Source organism: Sus scrofa, chromosome 4 (assembly GCF_054392235.1).
Source record: "Sus scrofa isolate SSC_HxYL_T2T_F1_AM1 chromosome 4, Sscrofa_HxYL_maternal_Yorkshire_Landrace_v2.0, whole genome shotgun sequence".
NCBI classification, from domain to species: Eukaryota; Metazoa; Chordata; class Mammalia; order Artiodactyla; family Suidae; genus Sus; species Sus scrofa.
Genome location: NC_139386.1, coordinates 133594376 through 133610768, shown reverse-complemented (window position 1 = coordinate 133610768; position 16393 = coordinate 133594376). Strand labels below are relative to the sequence as shown.

At 46.0% G+C, this 16393-nt stretch overlaps 2 protein-coding genes across 7 annotated transcripts in view; one reads left to right on the top strand and one right to left on the bottom strand.

Moving 5' to 3' along the window:
* The window catches only part of LOC106510246 (uncharacterized), a 433353-nt gene that overhangs the window by 326976 nt on the left and 89984 nt on the right, over positions 1 to 16393 (bottom strand). The gene's annotated exons all lie outside the window — the stretch shown is intronic.
* Positions 6151 to 15151, top strand: LOC146404286 (uncharacterized). 2 transcript variants are annotated; one of them, XM_085024156.1, is made up of 2 exons: positions 6151 to 8684; positions 11230 to 15151. In XM_085024156.1, exon 2 carries the CDS (start codon positions 12633 to 12635, stop codon positions 13305 to 13307), a length of 675 nt encoding a protein of 224 aa, XP_084880282.1. In that variant the 5' UTR covers positions 6151 to 8684; positions 11230 to 12632; the 3' UTR covers positions 13308 to 15151. The 2 variants fall into 2 exon arrangements, with proteins under 2 accessions (XP_084880282.1, XP_084880283.1); XM_085024157.1 differs by having other exon boundaries at positions 8230 to 8684; positions 11163 to 15151.

Below are 16393 nucleotides of genomic sequence, written 5' to 3'. Positions count from 1 at the left end.
TGCTATTTATGAGTAAACTCGAGCATATAATTAATGGCATGTGGGATGAACTAGTTGGTGGATTTTACCACCTTCATGAAAAACCCTACAGGTGCAGCCAGGGAGCACGTGTTGAATTCCATCGTTTTGATGCCTCTGGGAGATGCCTTGGTTGAAGGATGCTGCAGGAGACCAAGGAGCCCTGCAAGGTCCTTTTCAACTGTCTTCATCACCCACCACCTGGCAGTCGACCAGGCGGAGGAGGCGGAATGGATCACCATGCCCCCGATTCGCTCTGACATGCTCTTGTTATTTCAGGCATGGAGACGTAGTCCAAGGTAAATGTCACTGATATGTATTCCCCTAAAGCTGAATAAAAACAAAGGCAGAGCTTATTGATTTTTTAAAATTAATTTCTTTCTGCCAGACTTCATTTAGGCCCATTGCCTACTTTCTTTGAGAACACCTGGGCCAGCAGAAATTTCCACTGCTGACTTAGAACATGGGAAAACCAAACGATCAAAAGCCAAATTTTTCTTGTCATTTAATACGCGGGAAAAGAAATCTTCAAGACGGGCATGGGGACGACTCAAATTGCTCGGAGGAGTGAGCAACAGATCCAGGAAAACGCCCCAGAGGCATATAGAGCACAACCACGGTCTGATGCTTCCCTCCCGAAGTGAGGGATTCTTACTGTTGGAAGATTCTCTGTTTTCTCAGTGAATTTCCATATCCACCTCGTCACTGTAATTGGCCATTTTACTGAATATACTTTTCATGGCATTTTAGCAAATTACATGTCAGGATTCCCAACTACGAGAGGTGGAAATCCATCCTCTTGCGGTCCTTGCCATAAGAAAGTATTTAAGATCAAGCCCTGAAGGGATGTGCCCCAAGAAGCTCTTTTCTGTTGAAAGACTTCCAGAAGAATAAAAGACCTAAGGGTCTCCGCAAATATTTAGTCAAGGGCGTTCTGACTCAGGAGCAAAATGCCCTATAGATTCTGAACGTTCTAGATACAAGTGAGTCTCAACAGGCAGAACGAAGGAGCCGGTCACGGGGCGAGAAAGCAGACGCGGTGGCAGCGGCACGGCCGCGTCCTCCCCCGGAGTGAGCAGTGCGACCGCGTGGGCGCCTCCCTCTCGTCCTCGCTCTGAAACGAGCATCTCCTCGGCGGAAGTGACGAAGGCGCAACGGAACAGGTGCGGTCGCGGCTCCTTGGAACATGGCAAGAGGCGCTTTGGGTCTGCTCGGGAACAAAGGGCCCTGGAGATTTGACAGCTCTTCTAACTCCTGGGTCCTGACCCCGAGAGTGAAAAATACACTGAACTGTATGCAGCTTGATAGGCAGCCTGGTGACTTATGCCACGCGTGTTAGCAGGTGGAGGATGTAACTTTGTTCAAGTCAGGGCATTTTGTTGTATTGGAGAGTTGCATCTCTCTCTCTCTCCATCTCTCCATCTGCCTCTCCCTCTCCCTCTCCCTCTCTCTCTCTCTCACACACACACACACACCGTTTTCAATAACCAAGATACAAATTTCAGGCCCATCTCATGACACCCCAGAGCTGGCCCAGGTCTAGCTGCTATGTGTGCAGACAGCCCTACTGCAGCATCAACGTGTGGCAGACTGGAATTGTTTTGTGCTGGGAAACCGATAAATGACATGGATTGAAATTATGGTAAATTTAAATTGATGGCCTAATTAGTATTATCTCTTTTTGTATTCATTGTAAGAAAAATTATCCAGGAGGAACTCATTTTGCATTAATGTTGATATAAAGTGTAATTCTCCAGGATTTTCATTGTAATTTGGCATTAATTAATGCATCATTATTTTAAAGTGTTAATTAAATTGTTACAGAAAGGGACATCTGCAGTGGCTCAGAAAGAAAATCACATGAACAATTAGTTTTGTATAGGTCTGTGGCTCGGACGCCAAGATTGCCTGCGTGGCAGCCACACGGACGCCAAGGGAGGTGGCAGACGGAACGCTGCCTGCTTCTTCGCTCAAGGATCTGTTGTTGGCACCTGTCCGCTTCTCCTACCTGTGGTCATGGGAAGCAGGAGTGCTCTCTCGACCCCTGGATATTCCTTCCATGCTTAGGAGAGAAAGAACTTCAGAAGGACCATGGTTCTTGGTTTTTTCTGGGAGCTTGGCAGAAGTCGCTGACCGCTCCCACGTCAGTAGGAAGAATTACAGACTCCTTTCTTGGAATATTGTCCAAAGATCTCAGAATCCGGCTGCTGTAGAAGGCGAGGTTACTATTTCTTCCAGAAATAAGCTCCACACAAAACTGGGACAAAGCAAGGGGAGATAAGCCGTGGCAACTCCTTGCGCATGGACCATCGTTGCTCAGCATCTGGAAGTCACTGAATGATATCACGGCTTACGACCTATGATTCCAAGGAAGTCCCATCATCATTTCATCTATCAGGGAATCGTGGCCATCAGAGAGCAACGAGAGCTGGCAATTCAGTGGCACTTGGGATTTGGAGGGAGGACCCAAACATTCACATGATGCTCTCGAAGGACACAGAAATTTGGGGGACCGCATTCTGTCGGCCACATGATCCTATATTTAGCTCTGTGGGGCTCTACTGAACGAGCATTCTTTGTCAAGAGTCGTAAACCAAGATCCCCAAGGAAGAGGACCCAAGAAGAGCAGCGCATCCTACCACGTAAGACAACCAAGCCTTTAAACTGGTTCTGTAGTTTTCTCTGGATACCAACTTAATAATCAGCTCACAAACGTTCCTTTAGCAGTCGCCAAGAGAGTTTCTAATTTCTCAGGTTCTGCAAACTTTTTCTAACAGATAAGCCTGTTTATGGACATGTAAGTCAAAGCCCACATTCTTACAATCAATTTGAAGTCAAATCTTTCTTCTTTGCATTAAACGATACATTGGACAAAAGATCAGTTCTCTCCGATGAACCATCCTTCACTCCCGCCTCTTGAAGAGGCACGTTCAGTGCAGACAAAGGTCCTTCTCAAGTCTTTGGTCCAGCGTACGCTCCGGGGCTGAAGTCACTCAACGAATTGTTACTCACCTGACTCCTTCATGTAGCTCGTGGATAACTGATGTTCTGAAAAGAGGTGACCACAAAGTTTCTAGAAGTTCCACAGGCTCTCCCTGAGGGTGCAGTGTTACACAAAGCAAGGATTCCCAGACCCACGGGTCCCCAAGTCTCCACTGCCTGTGCTGGTAATTGCTAGAAAAGGCTACGGAACGAAGCAGCCTAAAAACCAAAAATCCAATGGCAACTAAAGAGCAAGACTTGGTTAGTAGGAAAAAAAAATCTCTCCTGCCAGAGAAAGAAATACCTTTGAAAAAAAAATAACAGTAGGGGGAAAAAGGCGTAGAAGCGGACTGCCACTGCAGTCCTGGAGAAGCCCATTCATTGCCACGACCCTTGGGTCAGGGTTCATGCTGTCCCCGGTGTTCGCTTAAAAGGGGCCCTCGTCTGTCAGTGAGGATTCCTCCCAACCTCTCCGGAGATCCTGGGACTTAGGGTGGGTGTTGATAGAGTACTTCTGGTTACCTCTGGTTTTGCACTGCTGCTTCCAGCAAGCACACTGACTGGGCGACAGGCCAGAGGCCTACACGGTAGCACAGCAGGTCTCCAGCCTGAACTTGACACGTGTCCCGGCCTCGGAGAACAGAGAACTTCTCCGTGGTCACCTTCTCTCGCTGTCCCCCTCCCTTCTCTCCCCAGAGGCCGCACTCTCCCCCTCCCCTTCCTGCGCTCAACCTCAGCCCCTCGTGGCCACTGGCGTCTTTTGCAGAAGGGTTCAGTTGCCCCTTTGTTTTACTGCCCACTTTCACACCACGCCCTGAGGCCTTACTCGCCAAACCCAAGTGGATCCGTCAAGTCAACTTTGCCAAACAAAGGACGTTTTATTCTCTCTTAGGAAACAGAAGACGTTGCATTCAATTGTGGTTTCAAATTACTTCTTTTGGTTTTGTCGAGTTCATCGCCTCAATAGGTACCTTGGGCTCTTTAGAAAATTCTAGTTTCTTTGTTACCAGTGCTGCCCCCCTCACATCAGATGCCAGTTCCTTTGAGGCGACTTAACATGTGTTGAGTTTCCTCGGTGGGTGTTTGGAAATGCCAGGTAACGTCTTCCGCCCGCTTGGGGCCCTGGGTAAACGCTGCTGCTGAGGACGGAAATCCGAAGCGCTGACAAGGCAAGTGCTTCCAGCCCCAGGGTTTGGATGCGGGAGAGGAAATGCAGAGGCTCCTACTGCCGTCCCCATAATGAGAAAAATGCAGGAAGGACGCAGAACTCGCTCTCGTTTTTTTAAGCATAAGACGCTCTACATTTCCTGCTCTAAATTGAGTGCTGTGGCATTCAGTTAAAACCACCTTGTGTCCAATAATATACTTCCTGGTCTGCCCTGAGGTCTTCAGGAAGCATTTTATCTTTCATATAATTGCCAGGGTGAATCCCTAGTTATAACACACTCTACAGCATATAAAATAATTGTTGCAACTGAACCCATCACATAAATATTAGTGATTGAAGAGATTGGTTGGGATAAATCAATGTGGGTGACATATTTAATAAACTTTGTATAAACATTGTTTGCAACAGCTATAAATAAAATTGTCTTCAGGAATTTTACATATTGCACAGCCTCCTATTCAAGGAGAGGCCCCGGGCAGGGTTTCCAGCTGCACGAAATGACAAGCAGGGCCCTTTCAAACCTGCCCAGATCCGACCAGGCAAGCTGAGTCACGGAGTGTGCCCACACCTGGCTGGCACGTGCCGAGGCTTGCTCTGGTGTCCACGCGCTCCGTGTCACTCACCTGCCAGGGGGACCAAGGCTCAGGCGAGGAGAGCATCGGCCCGCTTGCTTCTTCATTCCTCTCTGGTTTTCCCCCAAAGAAAAAGCCGCGCCATAAATAAAGCATGATTGCAATGGCATTTTCCATTCACACAGATTTTGGCATAAATAAATAAAAGGGATTTTGTTCAAATTCTGTCATCTTTACAAGCCATTTGAAAATTCTCTCTCCCTACCAGTTGGGCACATTGGACGGAGGGAGTCACACTGGCTCCCTCCAGTGGCTGACTGAGCCCCGCTGAAACCGCAGGGGTAGTTCTCCAGGCCGTGCAGCCTAGTGGTTCGATGTGGGATCCCTTGCTTCTGAGATGGTGAGTTCAAATCCCTTTGGGATGCGGCCTCACCCTTAACCTGCATTGCCCTTCCTGGCAGAGTCTGAGGTAGGTGTTGATTTTAACTCATCTCCCTCATAATCTCCTATCGAAATTGGCATATTTCACTGCTCCCATTTCGTGGATGAAAAACAACCCCCTGCAGGGCGGGGGGGTGGGGGTGGGGGGCGGACTGGGGGTGCCCAAAAGGCAGGCTGATGCCTCAGGCCTGGGCATGGGACCAGGGAGCTTGTTCAAGGGCTTTGTCTCGGCTTGGACCAGACCCTATCGCATTCTCTGCCGCCTTATTGTTAGATACTGCAGGATGACAAACTGTGGAAATATTTAGGTTCCTTTTTTAAAGAGGTCAGACATAATACAGTGTGTCTTCAGCTTTAAGCTTAATGAAATGTCACATACACATTTGAAAATTCAGGTATGAACTATGGGTCTCACATTGTTTGAAATTTACAACTTTCACATTTATTTTTATTAGTAATATTTTAGTCGCTCAATATATTTCCCTGGCATTAATGGAAAAAACATGGTGTCTTCAAGCAGCCAAAATAATCTCTCTAAATTCCCACCGAGTTTAAGCAAAGGCCATGCAATTTAATGGCTAAAGTGACTGCCATATATTTCCAGTGTGCTGGGTTCAAATCCCATTAAATTAGGCTCAAATTAAAATTCATCTGAGCTATTTTTTCATTGTGTAATTATTTTTTTTCATTCTTAATGACTTGCTTTAACCTCCTTTTAGTCAAGGAAAACAAAAGAAAATTTTAAAAAAATGCAAGGCAAAGAAAAGAGCAGATGAATCAGAGGATGATATGATGCCTTTTTAAAATGCAGCCTGAGCATTGGGTGTGCAGCACACGTGATCAAGGGGAGACTTAATTAGGGCTCAACTGCTCAGTTCATACTTCTTGGGTCTTTATTAAAGCTACGAGCAGAGCTAAATCATGTGTAATTTGCCATTCTTTTCCCAGCCAGCTCTTTCCGAAATGTTATTTTTCACTTGACTTTCCTTTTTTTTTTTTTTTTTCCATCTTGAGAGCCTGGACTCAGACCCTGTACATACACGGTGCCACTTGCCTGCTGTCAGAGAGAGAAGTGACAACACTTGTCACTACCAATCTCTTCGTGTCTGGTCTCCTCTGAGCAGTACGTACAGCCTGATTCCCAGGTGTTTGTTGAAACTCCGAGTTATGTAACATGTCTTTGCTGTGCTCAGAATTGAAAAGGAAGCACCACAGGGGGAATGAATTCTTACCTTTCTAAGAACTCTGAGTGCGCATAAGACTTGATTTTGGCGGCGTAATTCCACATTATTGAAGGAACAACTTTGGAGAGAGAGCAAGGAGGCAGTGCAAAGCTGAAGATGAAACTCAGGAGTCAGAGGTGGTTAAGGAGCAATGATGGGAAATTTTTACAAATGTTTTAAAAAGAAAAGTGCCATGAAGCACTATATTCATATTATAATGAATACTATTAGAATATATTAGCTTCATATTATAATGAATAATATGTGTAATTTTTTAAAGATTATTTCCTCTGCTTGTTCCCCAGCTCATATGCCACCAAGGGCAACACATTGCTCAATGCTTTTAGCTTTGTCCACTGCTCTTCAGCTCTATTGTGAGTTATCCATTTTAAATATTATCTATTGCTATATTATAACGGTCAATGAAGATTTTGGCTCTTTACAAACACACCGTGCACACCCAGACATAACTTCTTTCTCCCTTCCCCTGATCCCCGCAATAGGGTTTTATCAACTTGGGGTTACAATCTTTATGGTTGTTACTGTGAGACAAGTAGTTGACTGCTTTCATTTATTCGTTGGACAGCTTCTCACTTTCTAAAATCCATAGCTGCCTCATTTCTTCTTCTGTTTGGCTTCTTTTAACCTCTACTGAATTACTGACTCATACCCCAAAGCGTGGCTCTTCATCCGTTTTCCCACCCATTCGGATCTAACAAATCCATTTTCCTACCTGACTCCCCGGGTTCTACATTTTCTGGTTTCAGTGTGCACTGGCAACATCTAGACCTGCTACATGGAGCTGCCTCCTGTATTTCCTCTTGAGTCATCCCAGGAAATGCCTTGCCCTTTCTGCCATGTTGGATCTGGTTTTTACCGCCATGCTTTGCTGGAGCACCAGCCTCTAGGAGCTTCCAGAGAAAAGAGGAATTTCGAATTTAGAAATCTTTCTCCCCTCCAAACTTTAAAGCTATTTTCCTTCTCTTTGATCTTTCAGCATTGTTGTCTAGAAGTTTAATGCCCTCTCTTTGTAGACAGTAGTCCAAAATTTCATTACAATTCATTTTGGTGTGGTTTTTTTGTTCAATCATTTTTCTAGAAGCACGGAGGGACTTTTAGCTTTTACAGTCTTTCATTTCTTGAAATTTCCCTGTCTTCTTTTAAAAATAACCTCTTGTCATTATTTTCTCTGTTCACTCTTTCTAGACTGCCTATTAAGTAATGTTAGACTTCATTTTTGGTTCATAAAGTGTTCCACAACATTTCATCTGTTCATCTCTTCCTATTTTTGTTCTTTCTGGGATATTTTCTGACTATATCTTCTAACACTTTTATTAAAATTTGGCTCTCATACATTAATTTTAAGAATGCTTTACTCGTCTCAGATTGTTCCATTTTTCACAGCATTCTATTGTTGATTCATTAGTGAATTCTCTTCTCTATCTCTCCAAAGACAGTCATTCTATCCGTTGTCCAGATTTTCTATCACTTCTTTTGTTTGTTATTAAATTATCTGATCATCTTTAGCTCTCTCTTCATAGGTAGGCATTAAAGAGTTGATGAAAAGCCATAAGTTAGTGCAACTGTGAACTGATATAAGCTTCTGTAGCACCAAAGACTGACCAGTTAGCTTCTTCACTGGGCCATCCAACTGCTGTCATCTGTCGGCCTATACTCTTTTAACTTCACTAGGAAAGCATCCTCAGAGTCCCCCTCTGCTGCTGGCATTTTGCACTCGGGCTGATATGGGGGTGGTCTCACTATTCAGTATGAGATTTTTCACTTCCTCCCCGAATTTGCAGTCCCTGGGCCTTCCTAATGGATATTTTTTTGTTTTGTTTTGGTGGTTTTGATTTTTCTTTAAAGGTCCTATTATTGTTGTAGTTGTTGTTTTAGGTCAGATGTTTGCAGTAGGACTAGTAAAAAGGTTATTTATCCATTCTTCTTCTAACAAGTAGTGAGCACCGACCGCCCTTCCACAGGCGGCTACGGGTTTATCTCTTCACTTCTCTTCTTCTCCCAACCAACCGGAGTAATCACGTGACATTAAAGACAGGAGCCTTTTAAATTTGATTTTTATATTCTATGGCAATATAGTATAATTAAAAGCATGGAATTTGGAACCAGAAAGACCTGTGGTTGACCTATGTTGACTACTTGTGTGAGGCTAGACAACCTTCCTGGATTCCAAAGTCTTCATCATTCAGGTGAGTTAACTTCTTTTTTTTTTTTTTTTTTGGCTTTTTGCCTTTTCTACGGCCGCTCCCGTGGCATATGGAGGTTCCCAGGCTAGGAGTCCAATCGGAGCTGTAGCCTCTGGCCTACGCCAGAGCCACAGCAACGCAGGATCCGAGCCACGTCTGCAACCTACACCACAGCTCACAGCAATGCCGGATCCCTAACCCACTGAGCAAGGACAGGGACTGAACCCGCAACCTCATGGTTCCTAGTCGGATTCGTTAACCTCTGCACCACGACGGGAACTCCAGGTGAGTTAACTTCTTTGAGATGCTTCCTTCGCACCTGTGACATGGGTACATAATACCTTTTCTAGGTTTCAGAATTACATGAGTTATCACATATAAATCGCCTAACACGTAAAATTGCCCTAATTTCCCTGCTCTTTGGAATTGTAATGGGTCAGCATATGGGTTAGGATTAAGTTTAGCTATCCATGAAGAACAATCTAACACAACCATGTTTTAAAGGAGATGTAGGTGGCCAGTCCTATTTATGACAGGACCTTGGGCTCTTTCTCACTTTCTGTTCCAACACTTAAAAAATTAGGGTAAAAATAACATTGCCAACATTTGGATTCTGGAAGGAAGAAATGTGTAGGAGGTACTTAGCACAGTGTTTGTACACAAAAAAGTACAATTAAAAAAGATAGAAAATTCAGTCCGTGAGGTTAGTCATAACCAATTGCTTGACAAAGAATCTGGAAATAGAGGGTGTTTGTCTCAAGGCATGAAGAGGGCACCCACCAAAAAGCCTGATGCTAAATTCTGACTCACCTACAATTTTTTAGAGTGAAAATAAGCAACGCGGCAATTCAAGTTGTGCTTCTGGTACCAAATCCCTGCTATTCCAGCTTAGGAGATACAGCACCGCCCTCCCAGGCTCACCTCCCTCTCAGAAGCATCGCATCCCATCACGTAGTCTGTCTCTACGACGTCACCATCACCGCTCCACCAACTCCACACAAGGTCACCTGTTCAGACCACTTCATCCATCTTATCTACATTAACCGCAGGTAGCCTGCCTTTTGCCTCCTTCTTAAAAGACTTTAGTTTCTACTTAAATGGGCAATAATCCCAGTAAATTCTAAATCTAACTTTTGGAAGCATTTTATTATTCTTCCACTATCTTCCCTCTAGGACCTGGCAGAAATATTAAAATTCCTCCTAAGACAAAATTATGATAACTTAATGAATAAAAATGTTTTATCATTCCCACTAAATCTTCTCTAATAATGATCTGGAATGCTAGAATTATTGTCTTCTAAATAGCAACCGAAAGAATTTGCTAAAAATACCTCGGCCTATTTTTTTTTTTTTTTATTTTTTGCTTATTGTTCTGGAAATTCTTCCCTAAATCTTTCCAGAATGTATGAGAGCCAAATAATTTGTTAATGAGCACCAATCCTTTGTTGTTTTCCACGAAAATTGCAAAAAGCAAGATTTTGCATCTGACTCATGGACTGAGTTAATTAACAACATGCACTCCCCCAGCAATCATGACAGAGGGGCTCATCCCTTCCTAATTTCACCCAAAGAGAGCAGATGCAAACAACCTGCGAGGTCCCAGCGGACCTTCAGCGCAGAGCAGTCTACTTTCTGATGGATTCTGTACTCACTTCCCCGAATGACGGGCAGAGAGTGAAAGCGTTGAGGGTGGAAGATTGTGGCTAGTTCAGGTTGGGTGTCTTCTGAAGTGACGCCCAAGCGAACCATGGGCTAAGTCCATTTCGCTGTATTAAAATTTCCTCTCTGCCCTAATGGTCATGAAACTGTTTTATTGCCAAATCTAGATCACCTCACTTGCAATGAAATTGTGATTCCTAAAACACAAAATCTTAGAAACATGCACTTTGAGCAGCACCAGCAGAGCCAGACATAAAAGTCCACATGAGTCACTTTGCCAGCAGCCTTGTCGGCGTCATCTGGGGCCAGCGACTCAATCCTCTCAACAGGTGATACACTGAATGAAGGAATCTTTTCAAATTCAGGGAGAACTTTAGTTCTCACCTTCCCAATGGATCGTTTGCTACAAGGATCCGTTCTGTCATTTTAAGGCAGCAAATGGATTATTGTGTCGAGTCCACATTCTGAAGGTGCTGAGATCAAAACTGCAGTCTCCTCCTGAACATCCTATCAGGACAATGGTCATATTTTGGAATCAATTTACCAAGTATCCTGGGATTTCCAGAAATTCTCTTACACAGAAAACTGAATACAGTTTTCTTCAGTGAGGTTTAAACTTTCCATTCTTTGTTAACAACTGCTATATAATGAGGAGACAACAGACTTGTAAGTGGGGAGTTCCCATAGTGGCGCAGCGGAAACAAATCTAACTAGGAACCGGGAGGTTGCTGGTTCGATCCCTGGCCTCACTCAGTGGGTTAAGGATTTGGCGTTGCCATGAGCTGCGGTGTAGGTTGCAGACACGGCTCAGATCCAGCATTGCTGTGGCTGTGGTGTAGGCCGACGGCTACAGCTCCAATTAGACCCCTAGCCTGGGAACCTCCACATGCTGCAGGTGCAGCCCTAAAAAGACAAAAAGAAAAAAAAAAAGAGAGAGAGAAAGACTTGTAATTGGGGAGGAGGAAAATAACTTGATTCAAACAATTATGTGGTTCTGGGAAATTCAATTCTGTAATCAAGATTTTTTGGCACCATTTGTGTGAGTTCACAATAGAACTCATTCCTCTTGGTGTATTACTCAAGAGGAATCTATGGGACCAGAAGAACAGTCACATTCCACGTCGGGAATTTGTCTTCCATAGATGTGAACTTGCTGGTGACCAATTCTGGAAGCCAGTCCACCTTTACAAAACGTCCTAAGTTTGTCTGCTCATCTCTGCCCCAAACTGAATCATCCCCGGATCTGCCGAAGGCCGCCCCTCGCAGAACCTTCCCGGGTAAGAGAGAGAAAAGAACACACTCCTAGGCCCTGCCCAGAGGAGAGCTGAACGGCGGTCGCAAAGGAAGCCTGCTGTGGATGCAGCCGCAGGTGATGTGCACGTGAAGCAAGCCCGCCGTCCGCACGAGGAGCCTTGTTCTCCGGGATGCGCAGAAGCTCCTCTGTGATGCAGACCTTCCTCTGTGCGTCCCGGGAGAACAAGGCCAGTACCACCCTGGAGACACTGAGCTGACACATCAGGAGCACGGAGACCGGCCGTGGGAGCTTTCGGAGCGAGAGGCGTTGAGGCCCGAGGGGCCGGCGAAAGGAACTGAGGTGTTCAAATTGTTTCACGTGTCCGTGTTCAGTGCCAGGCCCTTCACGTGTGTGAAGAGAGAGACCATGTCACCTCTGTTACAGGTCTTTTTGTAGGCGCACAGGCCAGCTGATCTCTCCAGATTCCTCCCTGCGCCGTAAGTGGAAGTTCTAGGGGCTCTCAGGTAAAAAGGTTGCAGCTCTAGGCCTTGATGTGGAAACAGAAGGGTGGGTGATGGGCTGTCTGCGCTGGGGAGCTTAGGATCCACGGAGAGAATGCGAGTTCCCGCCAGAAATACATGGCGAGTGCAATGGACTTCACCACAAATAAGGACCCGACCCACGGCACAGAGATGCTTGTCACTGTGACTCACTGCTCTATCTCCGCGTCTCAAAGGGCCGGGCGTGCTGTAGGTCACCTGCCCATATTTTTGAATAAAACGATTCCCCCCAAAATCCCCTTTGGGACACTGCATACCAGTAAAGCCAGTCCAACCACAGAGGACAGCTGGCTGAAGAGTATAGCAACGGTCTCTGCGTTCCATCTTACAACGGCAGGCGAATCTAGAAATACTGCGAAATACAACATTTACCAAAGACGTCAAAAGCCTGCCCGAGCTTCCTGGAGAAGGATTCACAGAGATGGAGGCAGGAGGTCGGGTTTGGGGAGGAGGAGGGGGCAGGGCAGGGAAGGTGGGCAGGGGCTGGAGAGCAGGCGTGGGACAGTCTCCAAGGGACAGCGGTCCGTGGTGACAGGGAGAGGCTGGCTGCACGGTCTGCCCATGCGCTGGCATGGTGTTTGGCAGAGAACGGGGACTTTTATATAAGAGTCGGCCCCCCTTCCTCTGGAGGCCAGGCCGCGGGCTCCCCCCTGCCCGGCGCCAGGCATTGGCACCTCTGGCCCTCGGGGTCGCGGGGAGCCGGGCGCGGTCGCGCACACGACGCGGTCGGCGCCTGCAGACGCCTTCCTCCTGCCTGGGCCACAGTCCCGCTGGTAAACCAGGGGTTCTCGGGCCAAATCCAAGGCGGATCCCCGCCCATTCGCCCCTTCCCAGTGCTGGGAAGGCTGGCGAGGAGGGCGGTGCCAGGGGCAGAGACCTGTCCCTGCTCAGCGGGGCTTCGCTTCGGGGTCAGGACGTGTCCCGAGGCCGCACAGCCAAGCGCGAGAGACCAGCGCGCAGAGCAGCGGGTCCCCGGCTCACCCGCCGCGGGGCCACCGTGGGCCTGGCTTCGCTGCCTCTGCCTGTGCCGGACAAGGCGCGGGGACAGAGCCACGACGTCTTCCGGGCAGGGACGGCGTGGTCCCGGCCAGCCCCGGGCCCCGTCAGCTCGGCTCTGAACCCCGGGAGAAGCAGCTGGCCTCCTAAGAACACCCCCCCCCCCACCCCGGGACAACAATGCAGCAGCGCAGGAGGGAACAGAAAACTTAAAATGAAATGTTTGCGCACATACCGACAATTTTCTTAAATCTGCATTGAAAATTAGTACCAATTTGGAGACGGATGAAAGATCTAAAATAATAGTTTTCCAAGGAGTGTTTCTCCCTCATTTCCTCTAATTTCAAAATTCAAAATGATTACGGTTTTGAAATCTTGGTTTACGCGGGTGTCTGCTGTGAGTGTGTTTAAGGATATGGGTGTTTGTGTGTTTGGGCTACAGCGAGTATTAGTACATTCGCTGCTCTTTTCCTCCCAAGAAGAAAAACAGACTGGAGAGACGAAACCCTAGGCTGACAACATACAGTCTTGTAAATACAACATGTAATGACACCAGCTTTTACCAACAGGCATTATCTGCAACAGTCTGAAGCCCACGGCCGAGCGGCGCAAAGTAGATTTGGAGCTATTGCTTTCCAGCGTGCTACTGATGTGGCCGGATGGTGTTTATTGAGATGAACACTGAAACCCGAGGAGCGGATCGCACACAAGAAAGGAATCTAAATTGGCCTCCAAATTCCTGCTGCTTTCAGGTAGTAAAACCCTAGCACTCTGGCCTCTCAACAAAATCTCGGTCAGAATGGACAGTGAGTTTGAGATGCAGTCAGAAACGTCAGGCTGGGGAAATAAGCCAACCTTTCTCGTTCCAGGGGTGCTGGTGGGTTTCGGTTTCACTGTGCTTTTTTGCAGAGCTCGGTTTTGCAGCCGTGGAGGCATCGGGCATCCAATCATGAGAAACAATGTCTGTGTCACCGGCATGGCCTCCGGGCACCCCGTCCATCTACACTGGGGTTAAACATCTGTGTGACAGCACACCCTGTAAAAGGTATTATTGAGTAATAGAGACTTTCTGTAATAACCAAACAGTAGAGAATATAGCTTTTTAAAGGTCTCCCCATGGCTGATCTCATGACTCAAAGATAAGACACTGCGCTGCAAGGTAAGTAATAAAATCTGGTGGATACTCTGGGCCAGCTTGTGACAAATCATATCAAAGTATTATTAAAGAAAGAACGGGAGACCCAAGACTATTACTGATTCTTGACAGAATTTCTTATAAATACAGTGTCGCAGTCAGGTCCTGGACTTGCCAAGGTCCTGGTAGATGTCTTCCTATTACAGGGGAGGCTGCAAAATAGTAGCGCTCCATCAGTGAGAGCCGGACACCTGCCCGTGAGGACACACTTTCCAAGGGCTGATCGCTGTGGGAAGTGGGGAAAGCTGCCTCTGAGCAGCCGCGGGAAGCAGCCTGCACCCTGACCGTGTTAGCAGAGGGAATCTGTGACCCTTGGGGGCCCGAAGGACACACCTGCATTAGTGTCCATATTCTTCCAGGGAAGAGCCTGATACCGTCAACTGACATGACAGGGTGATAAATATAAAACCGCTATCATCAATAAGACTGGAATGTAAAAGCACTTCGTTTCAGCCTAAGTAACTCGCAGAAAGTTTGGCTGCAAGAACTCGGGCGCCATCCATCAGGACCTACCTTCTATTGACAAAGTAATTGTAAGCCATCTACAATGGAGGTTCAATAGGAGCTGACATTTTTGAAAGGAGGAATTGTGTGCCGTACTCACTCATGAAATGTATTTTTCCTCTACTAAAGATGTTTCCTTTTTTAGTTTACGTATGAATAACTTTAACTAAAGTTCCCTTGACACCCTGACTTTGCTCTGAATAGCACCTATGTTCATTAACATAAAACCTGAAAGAAAATAATTTTCATGCCGTTTTTTTAACACTTCAAAAGCCTCTAACAAATTGATCGAGCACAATTATGCATTCTAAAGGGAATTATAAAGAGATCACGGAAGGTTGAAAAGTTTTAGTTAACCAAAAAAAAAAACTTGGGGGCGAAAAAGAAAAGAAAAATAGGCAGTCATGTGAAACTCTGATGCACATTGAATAAAAGTAAACTAGAAATTTTAGGCATTTTTAAAATTTTTTGATAAATGCAGCATTCACAGAGAAGAACAAACAAGAACCCACAGCAAAATGAGGCTCAGATAATGTGACAGAATGATGTGTATTTTATATTAACGCATGGACTTTGGAGTCACACAGATCTAAGCTTGAATGTCTGCTCTGACACCTACTATCTGTATGATGAGGAGAGAGTTCCCTTTATTTCTTTCCAAGACTCAGTTTCCTCATTTGTACCTTATGTGAGAATTCATTAATATAATTTTTAAAGCATTTAACACTCCGCTTCACACACACAAAGCATTTAACAATTTTGTCCTCGCAACCCCATTCCAAGTAAATCACGAGATGACTGGTTTTTCCTTCCTGAAATCCCACAGAATTTTTTTTTTCTTTTTTTGGAAGAACAAATTCTTCTCCTTAAAGTTCCAAGGTAGAAATGGGAAAAACTCAACGCATCGTGCATCAACTCAGGCTGACCCTCCGACCCCTGCTCACCTGCAAGGGAGACCATTCCTGGAACTGCTTTGCTCCGTGTAGTAGTCTCAATCCTATTGCTTTTCGCGGAGTTCAGTTAAATCCCATTTCCTCCAAGGAGCCTTTGCACATGCTCCCAGGGAGAGTCGCACCTCTCTAGCGCCATCTTGTTTAGCTTCATTTCCACTCTACTGTGAGTTCCTGAGGATCCGTGTCTCCTTTGCCGTCGGACCCCACAACCTAGCACTGGCCTTTTCTGATGGTGTGCGCTCAAGAAACGTGCACTGATTACAGATCAACTATGCGTCAATAAAAACAAATAAATAAACAGGCACTGCATGTCTCCTGGCTTGCTGTCTTATAAAACCAGGCTGAGGGTAGCGTCCCAGAACTTGGAATAACATCCTTAAGCAGCTGAAAGGTGGCACTCGCCCTTCTATAAATTTTGGAGATAGGATCATTGTGAACACTGCACGGAGCTGCTGCAAGCCCATCACAACCATTTACTGAGCCCCAAAGCTTTACGAATAAAGGGCATGCAAGAGACATAAAGGCTGTACACAAACCTTGGAGAAAAACTCGCTGTCTCACTGAGAAAATATACATCAGGGGAATGTGAAAAACACACCACCACCATGTGTAGGTTATAAATCTTCAACTGCCAGGTAATAAACCTCAGCAGGTATGGTCCTAGTCGCCCCCGGCCATTGTAGA